Here is a 17,009-nt window from a genome sequence, read left to right as displayed (position 1 = left end):
TTCCGAACGGCAATTATCGCCTACCTACCTCTGATTCTACTGTTCCAAAAAAAACGGTGTCTGGTTTCAACACGTCTGATTTTTCGGATTTTTAAGTATTTTAATTAAATTCATACATTCATGTGTTATGTTTCAGTTTTTCGGCGCGGGCTCCTGCATTTAATACAAGACCGGTTACCGTATTTTGTGAAAATCGCAAAATCTCGATAATAACTAGACTACTTTTATATAGAATTTTTCATGTTTTTGAAAGAGCAAATTATTCTAAATTTATGTAGAGTATGATGCGGAACAGGATAATTTACACACATATGCCTAATTATTTTTATTACATCATAATTTTAATCTCTTGATTTTCAAATTCTCTCTATCTTTGTCAATAATAAATCTGACTCATTGCTAATTTTCTAGAAAACATAAATAACGCTAAAATAATGTCAGGGTATTTAGTGTCTGAAATTAGGAAGAATGTACTCATAGTCTTTATTTGTCTTTTTATTTTGCACTAAAAATGGTCATGTGAGAATAGAGATCAAAAACATACAATTAGAAGGCTTTTGAAGTATAGTTTATATATTTAAATAATCTCGGAGCAAAAATTGAATATCTAAAGAGAGTTATATGATTTTCAAAGACTTTCTCACAGAAGAAGTTTGGTAGTATCCCAACTGAATAATCACGAGATAATTTTTATCAAAAGCACTTAGTTCGAATACGTAGGTTGGAGACTGAAATTCATTTGCGTCGAAGCATTGCCTAGACATCTCCTAGACATGGTTGTTTTCACATATAGCCGGTTGGAACAAGTTCAAGTATTCATTAATCACACAAGTTTTGATAACATTTATTTCAAACTTCCTTATTTTGTGAACTTGAAGTACCACCAGTTGCTCAAAATCCCTTTATAGTGCAAAAATCTTAAATATCACAGTAAACCTTGAATTCTGATTTCCAGTAAAAAATCCGCAATTACTCAGTTTGCACCACTAATCGAGTTAGGTTCATTTTTGCCGTTTCATACATTGTAAGGTTTCAAATATTTGACATTGCTCTATATTTTAAAGATTTTTTAAAAATTTGGTTATTTTTCATCGATTGAAAATTTGAGGGTTGGTTTGAACCCTAGCAATTTTCGAATACAAGCACTTTAATACAATACAATTGAAATTAAATTTATATAAAATTAGTAGAAATGGTACCATAAAATGATTTGATTTTACAATTTCTTCACTGGCGCCACTCCAACTTTCTTGATATGTATATTTCAATTTCCCTGCTTGAATATGTTAAACTTTTCCAATACTTTTAAAAAGGTATTTCAGCAATAATGAAGCTTCGCCATTTTCTCATTTTCCTGATGTTGATTCCCATTTCATCATCAATCTGTTTCGATCTAAAAACTCTGCAATGTTGGCCAATGGAGATACAGGAAATGGCATTGATGCTTACTGCTAGGAACACAGCAAGGTTCGAAACATACAAAAAATGTTCCCTCCTGAAATAAAGTTAACTTTTTTCAGATATGATTGTTCTGGAAAGTCAAAATCCGAGTGGTACGAAACAGGCCAGAAACGTCTTGGCTGGGGAATTTATTACATTTCAAGCGGCCTATTCTTCCAACTAATTGGCTGGCCAGTCATCTGGGTTTTCATTACAAAATTCAGCATGACAAATGCCCTAAAAGTGTACAGAATTATGGTTTTCATTGGTCTCATTGAAATCACTGAAATCTGGGGAAACTCTGTATTCCCGGGATTTGTTGCAGTGTTTGGAGAGGTTTACTGTACCAGTCCAATATTGATGACTATTGTTGGAAAAATGACTATGGGTATGATCAAATACAAAGCTTATTCCAGAAAATTTTACTTTTTCAGTTCAATGGGTACTTGGTTCTTCGTCTGCTGCATTTTTAGGGTTTCACCGACTTTGTGATATGATTCAGAAATTGGAATGGCTGGTAAATGTGAGTTTATTGAAGCATTTTTAGGTTTGCGGGTTTTCATTTAAAAAAAAACAGGACTGCCCAAAAATGAATCGGTACTGTAGGATTACTGTAGTTTTGGAAAAAAACAACTTTTTGTCTTTTGAAGGGTTGGGGTTATTGAAGGGATATTGTCGGGGTGCTGTAGAAATAGTACTGTAGGAGTACTGTAGGATTACTGTACTTTTGAAAAAAAATCATGTCTTTTGGAGAGATACGGCGTTGAGGCGACTATGTGGTATGGTCGGGGTACTGTAGTAGTACGGTAAAGGTACGGTACTTTTGTAGGATTACCATAGTTTCAGAAAAATAGAGATAATCAATTTTATTGAGATGTTCAGACCAATACAAAAACAGGACTCTGGTTGACAGTTCTATTCTTTTATGCTTGCTACGGTTCAATTTTCTTTGACACAGTTCTCTTCAATTCGGACTATATGGCTCCGCTGCTTGACCCAATGATTGGAAAACAAGGGATTATATATTCCAACAATTTTCTATATTTCCATAATATAATTGTCGCAACCACGTTGATTCTAGTCTATGCATGTTTGTGTACACTTTGGAGCTCTCGTGAGATGAATACTTCCTCGTTACACGTATCCAAGTTTCAGAGAAGTGTTCGTTTAACTTTTATTAATTCCAAAAAAAATTATCAAATTTGTTCAGATACTTCTTCAATCAATTTGTATTTCATTAACATATGCAATACCAGCAATTTCGTTTGTTACAATGTTCGTCCTCCCAATTCCGAAATGGTTTTTCCATGTTTCAGATATTACTTATCAGCTAAGTGGAGGTAATTTTATATACTGGAATAGTTTTAAAACAGGAAAACTTTATATTCCAGGTCTTCCCTTCATAATGTACATCTGCTTGAATAAGAGAGTTCGAGAAGAATTTTTGCATTTGCTCAGAGTTTGCCGGAAAGCTGAGAAAAGCCAAGTTGCAGTGATTCCACTTGGAAACTCTACGGTCTCCGCTTTTAACAACTGATTTTGACAAGTTTTTACCGTAAACTACTGTTTTCAGATAAACTGAGGAGATCACCCGATAAATCAATGAATTTTTGAACATATGATTTTTAAGCTATACAGATTCACTACTGCAATTTCTGCAGCGCTGGTAAAAAGAAGCTTAAAATTTGAAACATTGGGAAAACCTTTTTTCAAGATATATTAACATTGTTAAAATAAATAAATATATGCATATAACATTTAAAAAGTTATTGTATTTTTTCAAAATGTTCAGTCAAACTTCTAGCAACCTGCCAAATTTTCAAAAATTGCTGAACAATTTTACTATTATATTTGGTCATAATTCTCCTACCTGTGTTACTCCCCCTTATGGATGTTTGATTTCAAATATTATTTCCTCCTCTATAACTGATCTTTTCACTTTTTCTATATTCCCCAATGGGGATAAGTAGAGCTGTAAACAAAAATGTAATTAACGAAAATCCTATACTTCACTTTTCTTTATTTCAACTAATTGCAATTCCTTGATATATGTGCCTCGAAATACGTGATTATTCTCGATCTTTCTCTACTAGAGAAGCTGCTCAAATTTCTCTCATTCATATTTTCTTCAACTTTACTTTTTCAATTGTTCTCGTAAAAATAATAAAATTTCCTGTATATTTACTTTTTTGGGAAGTTGTGCCCGAAGAGTGTTTCCCACAAATATTTGCCGTTCGGTAAACTTTTTGTCGACAAAATCGGCAAATCGGCAATTCGCCGGTTTGCTGATTTGCCGGAAAATTTCAATTACTGCAATTTTCGGCAATTTTTGAATTTTTTTCCCGGTTTTTTTAGATATTTTTTTACAGGTAAACAATTTTGCCAATTAAAATTGAAAATATCTGTGTTTCTCATTTTTGAAATATATTTTCAATGAAGACCTTCAAATTTTCCAAAACTGTCTTATAGTTTTGAGGCATCCTTTGTGATTTATCAGCGTCCCGTATTAATTTACAGAAAATGACAATTTCAAGGAATCTAGTACTGTTATTGATTGCCACTCTCCCAGTGATTTCACTCCAAAGTTCTTTTGATGGGTTGCCAGAAGAAATCCAAGAAATGATTCTCATGATTGCCGGTGAAAATACAAAAAGGGGAGTTCTTTTATATGTACTTTTTTTTGATAAATAGTTGAAAATACATAATTCTTCAGATACGATTGCTCGAAAAAATCAAATGGTGAATGGATGCAAACTGGAGAGAAAAGTGCACACCTTGCATTATACTACATTTGCAGTGGTATATTTTTCCAATTACTCGGCTGGCCAGTCATCTGGATTTATTTGACAAAATTCAAGGCAACAACAAGTGCTTATAAAGTCTTCAAAATCATTGCACTCATTGGATTTGTGGAGATTACAGAAGGTTACGGTAACTCTATTTGGCCTGGATTATCTCTATTGGTTGGTACGGTGTATTGCTCAAATCCAACGGCAACCACAATTTTTGGGAAAGTGACTATGAGTATGATTTAGAGCGTTTTTTGCGCATGGTTTCAATTTACTATTGTTTCAGTTCAATGGCTTCTAGGAACCTTACTGGTAATATTTCTAGGACTCCAACGCATTGTAGATTTAACCAAAAAAGGAGAGTTCCTATTAAATGTAATACATCAGTGTATTTCTTTTTTTTTAATGTTAAAAAAAACTTCAGACAAAATCCAAATGTGTTTTCTGGATCGCAATCATGATAGGATATTCTATCTACGGCAGTTTTTTCTTCGACACTCTACTATTCAACTCCGAGTTCAAAGCTCCAATGCTTGATCCTATGATCGGAATCCCAGAAATTGAATATTCAAATACGTTTCTCCGTGTTCACAACATTGCAGTTTCTGCTGTTATTGTTATCACTTACTCCAATCTTGTTATCATTCATGCCTTCTACAAATGCCGAATTTCATCTAACTATACAACGAACTTTCAGAAGAAGGTAGGAGAGTTGTAAAAGGCCCCTATGATCACTAGATTATTGTGTCAATTGCGGGAGTTTAAATCCCAGAAAATGTGACCTTAGTGTCTAAAAACCAGTAAAAAAGTCTTCGTAAAAATCTGCAGTTCCCAGAGATACCGCTTGATTTCAGATCCTTATCCAGTCACTTTGTGTTTCCTCTACTTATGTGATCCCTGCTCTCTGCTTTGTGTCCATGTATTTGTTCAAACCTCCAATGTGGTTCTTCCTGTTCTCCGATTTGACCTACCAACTCAGTGGAGGTTTGTGAAAAACAATATTTTAAAAGATTTTCCAAGCTTTGAAAATTAATTTCTGGCTTCAAACTAACTTTTTCAACAATTCCCGTAGCCATTTTGTAGCAAATTTTATGTTCTTTCAGAATTTGAAAACAGAATTTCAAAAAATTTCGGAACCACCATGTTCAAGCAGAAAAAGTGAATTTTCAGTAATACCTTGTAGACCACAATTTATATGCAAAATTAATAGATTTTCCAAACTTTGAAAATTAATTTCTGGCTTCAAACTACCTTTTTCAAAAATTCCCGTAGCCATTTTGTAGCAAATTTTATGTTCTTTCAGAATTTGAAAACAGAATTTTAAAAAATTTCGAAACCGCCAAGTTCAAGCAGAAAAAGTGAATTTTCAGTAATACCTTGTAGACCACAATTTATATGCAAAATTAATATTTAGTTAGGACTTTGCAACGAAAGCTAATTTTTGAAAACTGTTGCAATTAAAATTAAATTTAAAAAATCTAGAAAAAATGTTCTGTAAAATTCTTGGCAAAACTCAAATAAAATTTTTCAGGTATACCATTCGTGATGTACTTTTGTACAAGTCAGACTGTTCGTAAAGAGGTTCTGAAGATCTATGGATTTGGACGTAACCAGGACAGTTCTGCGTTTTCAGTGGTTTCTTTCATTGATACAACAACTTTGTAAATCTACATAGATCTTATAGTATTTCCTGATCGTTTTTTAAATTATTAAGTGAGTAAAGCTATATTTAATCCAATCTAATTTTTAAAAACTTTATTGAATAAAGTTAAAAGTCCGAGTCTCTTGTGATTTTATTGATCTGAAAATATATTTTTTTAGTTTAAAAAAATTATTTTTAATGCAACCATTTTCACGCGAATAATCGAAATTTTCCAAAATTCAATACAAAACACTTGTTACAAATAAAACACCTACGTGGTGAACTTTTTTTTGTTGAAAAATCGAAACGCCTCCTCCCACTGATTTAGCAAATAAATCAATATTCGTAAATTTCAATTCAATTCGTGTACAAACTCATTTCTCGACTCGCCTCATCTAACTCTCATTTCACCTTTCTTCGGCCGACATCTTCACACACAAATTTCGGTGAGTTTATATAATTGCGCATAAAACTTTATATGTTGACTTTTTCAGATGGATATCAGTGACATTTCTGCTTCCCAATTGGCGACAAGTCCACCACCGATAACAACCATCGATTTCAACTCATCCATCGAAGAGTCGCCGGCGAAAAGAGTGAAATTCGCTCCAGAACTCACCAAATCATTCGAAGAAACACTCAGCCCGACGGTCACACTTGTTCTTCGCAATAATGAAGAAGTAGGTGCAATTGTGCCCTGTTGAGAAAACAAATGTTTTGGCGTTGTGGCACTAGGGCTTGAAATCCGACGGTACAGGTTGTATACGCTTGCGCCGGCGTCGGCGCATTGACGGTCAGGACATAGAAGCTCGGTCCCACCTTTGACGAGTGAGCAGAGACATCGACTGTTAACTAAAATACGACTGCTCTTGGATACACACTCACAACACTCAAGATTTTGAATCACATCAAACTGTTACTACCACACAGTTTCAGGCATTGTTTCAACACTTAATCTGAGTGCATATGCAGCGTGCGCCGGCCGGCGCTTTTTAATCTGCTCTGCGTCGACGCGGCGGTGGCCCAAACCAAAATGCTCCGCCGCCGGCACGGCACTCAGGCTGTCACAGCGCGCTGCCAAATCTCGGTCATTTTTTGAGCCCTATGCGATACTCACAAACAATTGATATGTGTTCATTGTGTCCACTGAGCCATTATACTCAAATTGCAAATGAACTTCCAATATATTCTCACGCAAATTCCAAAACTTCCGGTAACTTTCGATCGATGCCTTCTATCATTCTACTCCAACTATTTCCGTGTGCTCTTCTCCTCCAAATTCAGAGATTCAAAGTCAACAACTCACAGGTTTTTGAAATTTTTAATTTTATTTCCTCCTATTACTGATTGTTTCCAGGATTCGTCTGATCTCTGCGCCAGATCTTCATTTGTTACTCACCATCCCAAAGGCTTTTGAACAAGGAATAAAACCCAACATTTCCTTGCAAAAAGCTGTGGAGGTAGGTTTCAAATGACAATGGGGATGAAATTGAAATTTTTCAGCTTCTTGAACCATCGGCTTTTCTCCAAATGAGCATTCCACTTGATTATATCACCGACGTCATTTGTGCAAATTTGACACATGAGAGTTAGTTCATATAACAGTAGCTCAATAAATCTTTCATTTCAGATATAATCAAAATCTTCCGCCTCGCTCTATTATACCACACGACGCTAGCTGTTCGAGTCTGGCGAGCCATGGTCAGGAAATTCCAAACGGTAGGTGCCTGGTTAAATAAGTTTACAATGAGTTAACTTTACAGCTATTCGCCACAAATGTCTATTTGACGCTGAAAGAGAACGAGTTAATTGGACTACTCACTGATAAACATTTGAACTTGAAGAGTGCAGATGAGAAAACTGTAGGTTAACTTTTCTAGAAATCTAAACTGAATTCATTTTATAACAGGTTGTTGTCAACTGGATCAAGCACAACTCTCCACTTCAGTCAGATCGTATGGCCCAGTTTGCTCAACGAAATTTCTCCAGGCAGCCTCAGCCAGATGCCACGAAGTATGAAGTAATTCGTACTCGACAGCCAATGGATGCAATCGTCTGCTTTGGTTGGGATAAAAGCCGTGATACAAATTGTATTGTTAAATTTCCAGGTGGATGGGCAAGTCGTGGTGTTGCTCAAAATATTGAAGTGTTTAATACGAGAAGTGACCGTTGGCAAACGTGTAACTTCAACTACGATATGTAGGTTTGCCTTCTAGAAAACATTTCATAACACGAGACAATTTCCAGACCGAACATTCGCCGAGCATACCATGGCATTGAAGTCGTTGAGGACAAGCTGATTGTGTACGGTGGATTCAACGGCACTCAGCAGTTTCAGACAACGGTTCTCTTTGATTTGTCAACTAAAGAATGGAGGAGCGGGGCGAATATGAATGATAAGAGGTGCTATGTCACGTCAGCAAGGATCAACGATTCGCACGGAAGGCCTCTGATCTTCGCTTGTGGAGGGTACTGTGTGCTGACTTAACTGTGTTAATTCCTCAATTTACAGAATGAATGGAGTTTCTCGACTGAAGACTGCCGAAATGTACGACTACCGTGCAGATCAATGGTCAGAGGTTGCTAATATGGCGCAAATGCGATCCGACGGAGCCGTGGTGACGATTGACAACAAGATAGTTGTCATTGGAGGATTTGACGGACGGAATATTCATCAAGGAGGAGAAGTTTATGACCCAGTTCTTGATCTATGGTGAGTAAAGTTCGTGTGAATATTTTCCTACCTGCCTAGGTGGATGCCTGTCTTGAAACTTTTTGTAGCAGGCAGGCGTGTAGGCATGTGTAGGCCGCTTTGTAGGCATTCAGATACACTTCAACATATTCTCTTTCTTCAGGCATCCTCTCTCATCAAACATGCGGACACGTCGCACGGGCTGCACAGCAGTCTCAATAATGAATCAAGTTTGTATGATAATTGGTGGATTCAATGGGAACCGTCGGCTTGATTCTGCTGAAATTTACGATATGCGGGAGGGTCTGTGGCATCCGGTGCCATCATTGCACACTGCTAGATCCAACTTTTCCGCGTGCCAAATGGATACCTGCTCGATTTATGTGGCTGGTGGATTTGATGGTCAGGCGACGACAAAGGAATCGGAAAGGTTGGATTTGCGATCGAAAATGTGGCAGGTTGGTCGTTCTGTTAAGAAGCCTTCTTCCACAATTCAATTTTTTCTAGGCTCTTCCTGACATGTCAGAAGCCAAGTCGGCTCTCCGTATGGTTACACTGTCGGATCATCCATTCCTCGACGAACTGTTCGATATTCCTGATGACACTGGCATCATTACGACGTGGTGATTATCTTCTTTTTCTTCTTCATCTGCCCCTGAAAACAATTCACTTTCTAAATCGATGACAACGACACTTTTGTATAAATTTCAATCAATCGATATAACACCTACACCCATCCCAATCGAACGCGTTGACTGATGTATTTCAATGAATGATTTGATTTTCTGTTTTTCTTATGTTTTTAATTTGTGGACTGATGAATCTATAGTTATGATAGACGTGGCACAACAGTGACTGAAAGGAGATTTTGTAAATGTGTCAAAAACCTGCCTCACAACTCATTTTAGTATTCGGACACATACAGAAATGTGAAAAAAATTCCAAAATTTTGGGAAATTCATTGCATTATTGTATTTTAATGATCTTGAAAAGAAGATAATCTCGATTTGCGCAAGAAAAAAACGAGATCTCGGATAACTTGCCTGCATCATGAGATATTCATCATTTGATATGATAAGTTTGAAATTGAAATTTCAAAAAATGTTAATGAAAACCTGAATATTTGAATCAGACGATAAGACAATTCATGGATAATTTCAAAAACCCTCTGTCATATCATAGATATCATTATTAATTCCAACAATGATTCTTCTAGCTAAATTTAGAAATCTTTATTCAAAAAGTAGAGCGAACGATACAATTTCAGAAGGAGGTGAGTTCTGTTTTGATATTTTTCAATTTAATTTCAAAATACTATTTTTTTCATTATAATTTATCCTTAAAACCTGAGCTTTATACCAAAATTTGCATGATAAAATTGATGATGCACCTTTTTAGATGAGAATTTTCATTTTGAAAATCGTTTCATCAAAGGTCGAATAAATGTCACTATTGGTTACTGTGACTATGAATCAAATTGAAGTGCGTGTATTTGACATGTAGCTTCCCTTTTTCCCTCCCCACAAATTGGAACGAGCTCTCTCATTTTCCGTTTTTTCTGTTTCTGAAGTCTCCAGAATTTTTTAGATTGTTTGTTACCGTATGGAAAAATATTGAAATTTGTCAGGTTTTTTAAATTGTATTTTATAATATTAGAAAAGCATCTGTAGTATTTTCAAACTATTTTCAAACCAAAAAATGCAAAACACTGGCAATTCCGTATCAAAAATGTTTTTGGTCCATGAGGCAATTTTTACAGTCTGGTTGGAGCAAAAGTCTTGCAGTTCTCATTTTTGAAGAAAATCAAAAAACCTAGGCCGTTTTACTAAATGACCTATTGTGGCAAGCTATTCCAAAATGTAACATTCCAATTTATTGCCGAAATATAGAAAAATATTTTATTGATCTGAAAATAATTATTATTTCAGCTGAAAAAAATGCAAAAAAAATGCATAAAATTTGAAATATATCGACTTTTATTTTAAGCTTCAAAATACTATCCATTCTTTGAAAACCCCATGATAAATAACTTAATTTTGCGAAATTGGTAATAATTAAATGAAAAAACTTATTTCTTACTTCAAATGGTTGGGATAAAACTCGGCCGTTTACGATGATTTTTGGTTCATTCTCTTTTGATCTTTATAATCTAAAATTCTTAAAAAAGTGAAACTTTTTGAATGCATTTGTTTAATTGACACTCTAATTTGCCAGCTGGCGACTTTCGGATTAAATATTTGATGAATGCGGGAAATTGAACAATTCAACTACAGTACCCCTACACAAATATCCTGCATTCAATCTTCGTCCACAAAAAGCTCCAAAAACGCCCCCAATCGGAGGCGTCCAGCAGGCGTCCACAGTAGTCTGTTCGTTTTTATGTCTGATTCTCTTCAATTTGAACACTTTTTGCTTCATGTGCACTCACGGAGCAGCAGAGAGCAGTCTGCTTCTCGGCCGTCTCTTTTTTCTCAAAATACTCACTGAACTCATCTAACAATCTGCGTCTCAATTCTCTCCACCGTCCTGGCGATATATCGACTAGGGGCGGCCTTCAACACTGGGTGAGACGGGAGAAAGAGAGACACACAAAAGAGAGAAGACGCTTCTTTTTCTCACTGCGTCTCTTCTAGACTACTCATCTCTCAACATTTATAGAGTGTGGCTTGTGAAAGAGAGTTTAGAGAAGCCAGCACGTGCAGAGACCGCATTTCTATTCCCACGTTTTGTGAGCGGTTGTGTGGACGAGAGACTATTCTATTGATTTTTTGGCAATTTTTCAATCATTTTTCTGAATTTTTCGAAGATTTCCTGGAGCTAGACTTATTCCCTACAAAATGTGTGATGGTTTCTAATTAGTTACATTCTACTAGAGTTATATTGTAACCTCATTTCGTAAAGCTTCTTGTTCTAAAACATGTAGCTTTTTTTAATATTTAAAGTTAAAAAGCTATAACATTGGATATTACCAAAAATATTCGATTTTTAAATTGATTTCAAAGTAAATAAAGTCTCCAGAAAGCTTTCAAAGCGCTTTTCGGCAAATTTACAAATTCCAATTTTTCTCATAGTTGTGTCGGAGCTTTTTTCTTCTAAATTTATACAGAAATATAGAGAAATATTTTTACTTTCGAAAAATGATATTATTTTTAACGGCGAATTTCCAAACACAGCTCTGCCTTAAAGGAAAGAAAACTGCCTTAAAGCCGCGTTGAGCCGAGTACCCTGGAGTACCTGGATATTTGAGTTAGTTTTTGAGCAACTTTTCAAATTTTTCAATTGAAAGTAAAACTATTTTCAGAAAGAATAAATATTTCTCTACATTTTTATATATACTTCCAAGAAAAAAGACCTCATACCCTACCCTAGAATACTGTAAAATCAATAAAAAACCTCCCGATAACTATCAGAAATAATAAAAAAATTCGCATTTCTTATTTTCTATTCCATTCTCTTCCAATTCCTAAAAGCCGGTTTTCCTTTTCTTTTTCTTTCTCCCGCGATTGTTTTTCTTCCCATTGTTTTGGTCTTGCCGCGAAACGGATTAAGTTACTGTAGACTTTTTATGTTCTGTTCAGCAATAGTTGCATTTTCTCTCCCCTCTCTTAGTGATAGCAGTCTAATCCGATAAGTACAAAAGAGGGTTACGGTAGTTTTATTGAGATCTATTAGCATACTGTATCTAGTTTCAACTATTCCCTCTTGTTTGCCCAACCAATCCATTTTGGAGTACGGTAGGGAGAGAGGAAACTGAAAAAAGGAAGGGTTTTAGTTGCGGTGATAAACAAGCACTCTTCACTTGATGGCACACTTTTTGGGTTTTTTGTCGAGTTTTGCTTTTGATCTTTCAACTTGCCGCTAGTGCAGGGTTACTGTAGTTTTCATTTTTTCAAAATGCAAACCGGTATGTTTTATCTGTTTCTACTTTTCTGTGTTCCGACTAGTATTGGTTTTTTTGTTGATAAGTATATGTATACTGGGTATTAAAAATTTGACTGAAATTTCTGTATCAGCTCTTCCTACCGTATTTCTTCTATTAATATTGCCTAGTCTTCTTTACATCTATGGATTATTTCTCACTTTGTTCATAAGTAATTTTTTAAAAAAATCAATAAGTAATAAATTACAAACAATATAAAAAGAACTAATAAATGCTTTGTTAAATGGCAAGTTTTCAATAGAACAAACGACAATTGAAAAAATACAGTAACCTACAGTACCCTCCTCAATACCATAACCCCACCAAATTTAACCCACATTACCGTCCCACCTTCCTGTAATAGTTTGTCCTTGGGTATCCGCTTCCCCCCGAGGATCGACACTTTTGACCGCCACGGGTTGGAAACATGGAGGACAGATGGAAATTTGATAAAGATGTCGAAATGTGCAAGGCCGGACGAGAAGACCCCCGAAATGTGAATGACCTTTTTGCGTGCATCTCGACCCCCCGGAGACAGCCGCCTGCGGGAACGGCTAGGGTGTCTGTGTTTGCGCGCGCGGCGGGGACGCGGACAGAAACGGGCGGCACGGACGGATGGAGGGAGAGTGGTAGTACCGGGAGACCCTGACCAATCTCTTGAAGGCAATAGGGTCTATGGTCACTAGGCGCCACACAGGATGAAGGTGAGATAGTTGGAGACTCAGATGGTTAGACAACGGATTGAATAGTGTAATAAGGCTAGTGATGACTAGAAGTGAGGAGACAGAGAGACAATAGAGGTAGTTTTTTGAAGGTTTTATATTAGGAAATTTTTTAACTATTTGGTTTTTTTTAATGTTCCACCAGGCTTTGCAGGTTTCACAGGATTCCCATTACCCATTGCTCTTTTGATCTTTGAATTTTAAATCATGTGGTCTTTTCTTTGCATATTTAACCTTCTATCTTTAACCCATCAAATCTTTATCTTTAGTCTATAAATTCTTTTGCTTTCCTTCCAAACACTAGACTCTTTTTTATTATGAATACGTTGTCGTGTATGAATACATTATATTCCATCTAACAACTGTCATAACGTTGTCATCTTTAAACATGGAAATTCCAATGAATTACGAGCGAATTTATAACATTTTTTATTGCTTTATGTCAACGCTAAAGTTGATTCTACTGTGTTTTATAGAAATTTAGTATTAATAAAATCTAAGGATAACGTATTAATTAAATATTACTCAGATTCAATATTCTGTTTTTTTTTTCGTCAAAAATACGGTACCCGGTCTTGACACGACAACTGTCTGTTCAATGCAAAAGAGTGTGCGCCTTTAAAGAGTACTGTTCTTTTAAAATCTGCGGGGTTTTATTGATTTTGCGTAGATTTTCTCATGATTGCCAAAACTCGTGTGTTTTAATTGCCATAATTGGTAGTATTTTTTAATTTATAATTATCCATTTCATTGCAAAACTATGAAAACCCAATGAAATTTCCGCAGCGATAAAGTTTGAAACTACAGTAATCCTTAAAGGTACACGCCTCTATTGTGTATGTTATTTTAGTTTTTTTTAATAAATAAAAATGTATTTTTATCGAGAAACTATGAAAAGTGGTTGATAAATGCAACCAGCGTTTGAATTTTAACTAAAATTCATCGTGTCGAGACCAGGTACCGTATTTTTTGTGCAAAACGCAATTGTGCGTCGTTTCTTTGTCCTCTTATAAAACCCAATCTGAATTCTAAATTTTTTGCACCTGGTTCCGAAACAGATGTGTATATTTCATGGCCATGACGTCCGTGAATTCGGTAGATTTCTATAGATCCATTTGGATTTACATCGTTGCGTGTTTATTCTCATTCAATGCGGGTTAATAACCGTTGCGACCTTCTTCTTTTGCTTCTTTGTTTCCGATGAACCCTATTTCCTGAATTCTCACTGTTTCATAAGTAAATATTCGAGTTATTTTCTGAAATTTATCAAATTCGAGCTGCAAAATCATTTTTGAATTGCCTCGCAAAAAGCTCGTGGCAAGTGTGCATACACCGTCACGTCAGATTGCACAGAACAATTATATCTTCCCAAGCTCCCATTTTTATTGCTTTTTCTTTTAGAAAAAAAACTCTTTTTCTTGAACGTATTTAGAAGATTTATTGTGTTAAAATTAACAAATAAATATATTTGAATTTAAGATAAACCGGAAAAGGCGACTGGAGATCTCGAAGCAGGCAGAAATCGATTAGTCTCGATGGAGGTCGGCATGGGTAACGATGAAGTGGTAAGTGTAAATTTAATTTACAAATACTGTAAACGAAATTGTTATTATTTCAGGTCTCGAGTGGATCGGGAAACTCTGCTCACGGGCGATCAATTTCTCCATCCCCTTCTTCGGCGAGCCATGGAGATCCACTTCTTCCGGTTGCTGAAAATTGGTGTCACACCCAGGTAATTTAAGAAAGAAAATTTTAAAATCATGCTTTCATAACCAATTTCGAAGTTTCAGGTAAAAGTGGTAAAATTCAACTACATGTGGACAATCAATAACTTCTCGTTTTGCCGCGAAGAAATGGGCGAAGTTCTGAAATCTTCCACGTTTTCCGCCGGATGCAATGACAAACTCAAATGGTGTTTGAGGATCAATCCAAAAGGACTTGATGAAGAATCAAGAGATTATCTATCACTTTATTTGCTTCTTGTTCAGTGCAATAAGTCGGAAGTTCGCGCCAAATTCAAATTCTCAATTTTAAATGCGAAACGAGAGGAGACGAAAGCTATGGAATCACAGCGGGCTTATCGATTTGTACAGGGAAAGGATTGGGGATTCAAAAAATTCATTCGACGAGATTTTTTGTTGGATGAGGCGAATGGGCTTCTTCCTGGAGATAGATTAAGCATATTTTGTGAGGTGGGTATTAAAAAATTCAATTTTCCAAAAATTATAAAATGAGAAAAATATATTTAAATTCCCCCGCAAATGAAGGAGAAAAAAAGTTTGTCCATTGCCAGACTGTTTTCGGCACAAAAGAATTCATGAGAAATTATCGATTTTTAGGTAAAATTTTATTCCATTTTTCGAACCGGAAAACGGTCTGAAAAATTTAAAAACGGTGTTTCAAATAATTTATTAAAGAAAAACAGAAAATCTCAATTAATATAGCTGGAAATCACGAAAATATCAACAAAAACAATTTTCAGGTGTCTGTGGTAGCCGAAACAGTAAACGTGACAGGACAAACAAATGTTTCTCAACTTTTCAAAGTTCCACCATGCCGACTAGCAGATGATATGTACGGATTATTCGACAACAAACAGTTCTCCGATTTCACATTGGTCTGCAAATCCGATCTAGGAAGTCCAACACAGACTTTTCACATTCACAAGGCAATTCTTGCTGCCCGGTCGCGAGTTTTCTCGGCAATGTTCGAGCATCATATGCAGGAATCTGACACGAATATGACAACGGTTGATGATATTGAGCCAGAAGTTATGCGTGAGCTTCTTGTCTACATGTATACAGGACAGACAAAATACATTGAACAAATGGCTCAAAGTTTGATTGCAGCTGCTGATAAATATCAATTAGATCGACTGAAAGTACGGTTTAGTTCTATTAACAGAGCAATCAGAATTTCAAAAAATCCGCATTTTAAATGAATTTTCAATTTCCATCAATTTAATTTACCTAGACTGACTTTTTCTCGAAAAATGCATTAAAAACTGTACTGCGAAATTGCTCTGGCTAGCATTTATTTCTAAATTTTTTTTTTTTTAAATTCAAAATTTTCAGGTAATGTGCGAACAAGCCCTCTGTTATCAACTGACAACGGATAATGCTAGTTTGACACTGATGCTTGCTGATATGTACTCGGCATCTCAGCTCAGAGCTCACTCTATCAACTTTATCAATGTTAATGCAAATGAGGTGAGTGTGTGACGAATAAATAATTTTAATTTTCATAGTTTTGCTCTTCAGGTAATGGACACAGAAGGCTGGGAAGACCTCGTTCGAGACCATCCCAAACTATTGGAAGAAGTCTTTAGAGCACTAGCAACTCAGCAAACTCCTCCCGTAGTGCTTGTACAGCCACCCAAGAAACGGCCGAAACACAATTGTCCATATTGATTTGTCATCGAAATGTCTTGAATCTCTATCCCCCCCCCATACTTGAATTGTAGTCATCTATGATTGATGCCCTCACAAGGCATCATGTCACAATACGACGGGTTTCTTCCTGTATGTTTCTGTATTTTTTTTTCTTTTTATTTCTTGAATTCGCTAAATTTTCTATTTCTGTGTCCTTTTTATTTGAATGCCCCTCGAACTTCATAGTCTACTGGTTTCCCATTTTTCGCACCCATCTGGAAGTGGCTTTTATTATGTGCTTAAAAAGAAAATTTAAAAAACAAATAATAATCGTCGTCATTTGTTGCATTGTTTTGTTTTTTTTTCAGATTAAATTTAAATCTGATGAAATTATTATCAGTGTGGATTCCTATAAGTGCGCGCCGGATTCAAGG

General features: G+C 35.8%; 3 protein-coding genes and 1 pseudogene across 5 annotated transcripts; all 4 read left to right on the top strand.

The window, feature by feature from the left end:
* Positions 1-1,327: 1,327 nt before the first annotated feature.
* Positions 1,328-2,977, top strand: srt-55 (Serpentine receptor class T-55; the record flags this gene model as incomplete). Its single annotated transcript, NM_066842.1, has 6 exons — positions 1,328-1,467; positions 1,521-1,828; positions 1,875-1,963; positions 2,323-2,601; positions 2,651-2,780; positions 2,832-2,977. The coding sequence occupies 6 exons, from the start codon at positions 1,328-1,330 to the stop codon at positions 2,975-2,977; spliced, it is 1,092 nt and encodes a 363-aa protein (NP_499243.1).
* A 512-nt stretch (positions 2,978-3,489) lies between these two features.
* Positions 3,490-5,806, top strand: srt-57 (annotated as a pseudogene). Its single transcript has 10 exons — positions 3,490-3,677; positions 3,975-4,110; positions 4,154-4,179; positions 4,238-4,371; positions 4,516-4,604; positions 4,654-4,932; positions 5,065-5,148; positions 5,333-5,387; positions 5,533-5,587; positions 5,761-5,806. Coding segments are annotated over exons 1-10 (1,092 nt in total).
* Positions 5,807-6,365: 559 nt separating this feature from the next.
* On the top strand, positions 6,366-9,349 carry kel-10 (Kelch repeat-containing protein kel-10; the record flags this gene model as incomplete). The annotated part of the gene is made up of 12 exons (NM_001379882.1): positions 6,366-6,551; positions 7,088-7,179; positions 7,229-7,331; positions 7,375-7,459; positions 7,502-7,590; positions 7,635-7,733; positions 7,781-7,934; positions 7,980-8,070; positions 8,119-8,340; positions 8,384-8,584; positions 8,727-9,021; positions 9,071-9,349. 12 exons carry the CDS (start codon positions 6,366-6,368, stop codon positions 9,188-9,190), a joined length of 1,737 nt encoding a protein of 578 aa, NP_001366684.1. The 3' UTR covers positions 9,191-9,349.
* A 387-nt stretch (positions 9,350-9,736) lies between these two features.
* spop-1 (Speckle-type POZ protein homolog) lies at positions 9,737-16,956 on the top strand. Of its 2 annotated transcripts, NM_001027593.2 has the most exons (7): positions 9,737-9,836; positions 14,684-14,769; positions 14,823-14,936; positions 14,995-15,396; positions 15,687-16,085; positions 16,279-16,413; positions 16,465-16,956. In NM_001027593.2, the coding sequence occupies exons 1-7, from the start codon at positions 9,767-9,769 to the stop codon at positions 16,612-16,614; spliced, it is 1,356 nt and encodes a 451-aa protein (NP_001022764.1). In that variant the 5' UTR covers positions 9,737-9,766; the 3' UTR covers positions 16,615-16,956. The 2 variants fall into 2 exon arrangements, with proteins under 2 accessions (NP_001022764.1, NP_001022765.1); NM_001027594.6 differs by lacking the exon at positions 9,737-9,836 and having other exon boundaries at positions 16,465-16,915.
* The last annotated feature ends 53 nt before the right edge of the window (positions 16,957-17,009 follow it).

The sequence above is a fragment of the Caenorhabditis elegans genome, chromosome III, assembly GCF_000002985.6.
Source record: "Caenorhabditis elegans chromosome III".
In the NCBI taxonomy this organism is placed as follows: Eukaryota; Metazoa; Nematoda; class Chromadorea; order Rhabditida; family Rhabditidae; genus Caenorhabditis; species Caenorhabditis elegans.
This window is presented reverse-complemented; position numbering and strand designations above follow the sequence as displayed.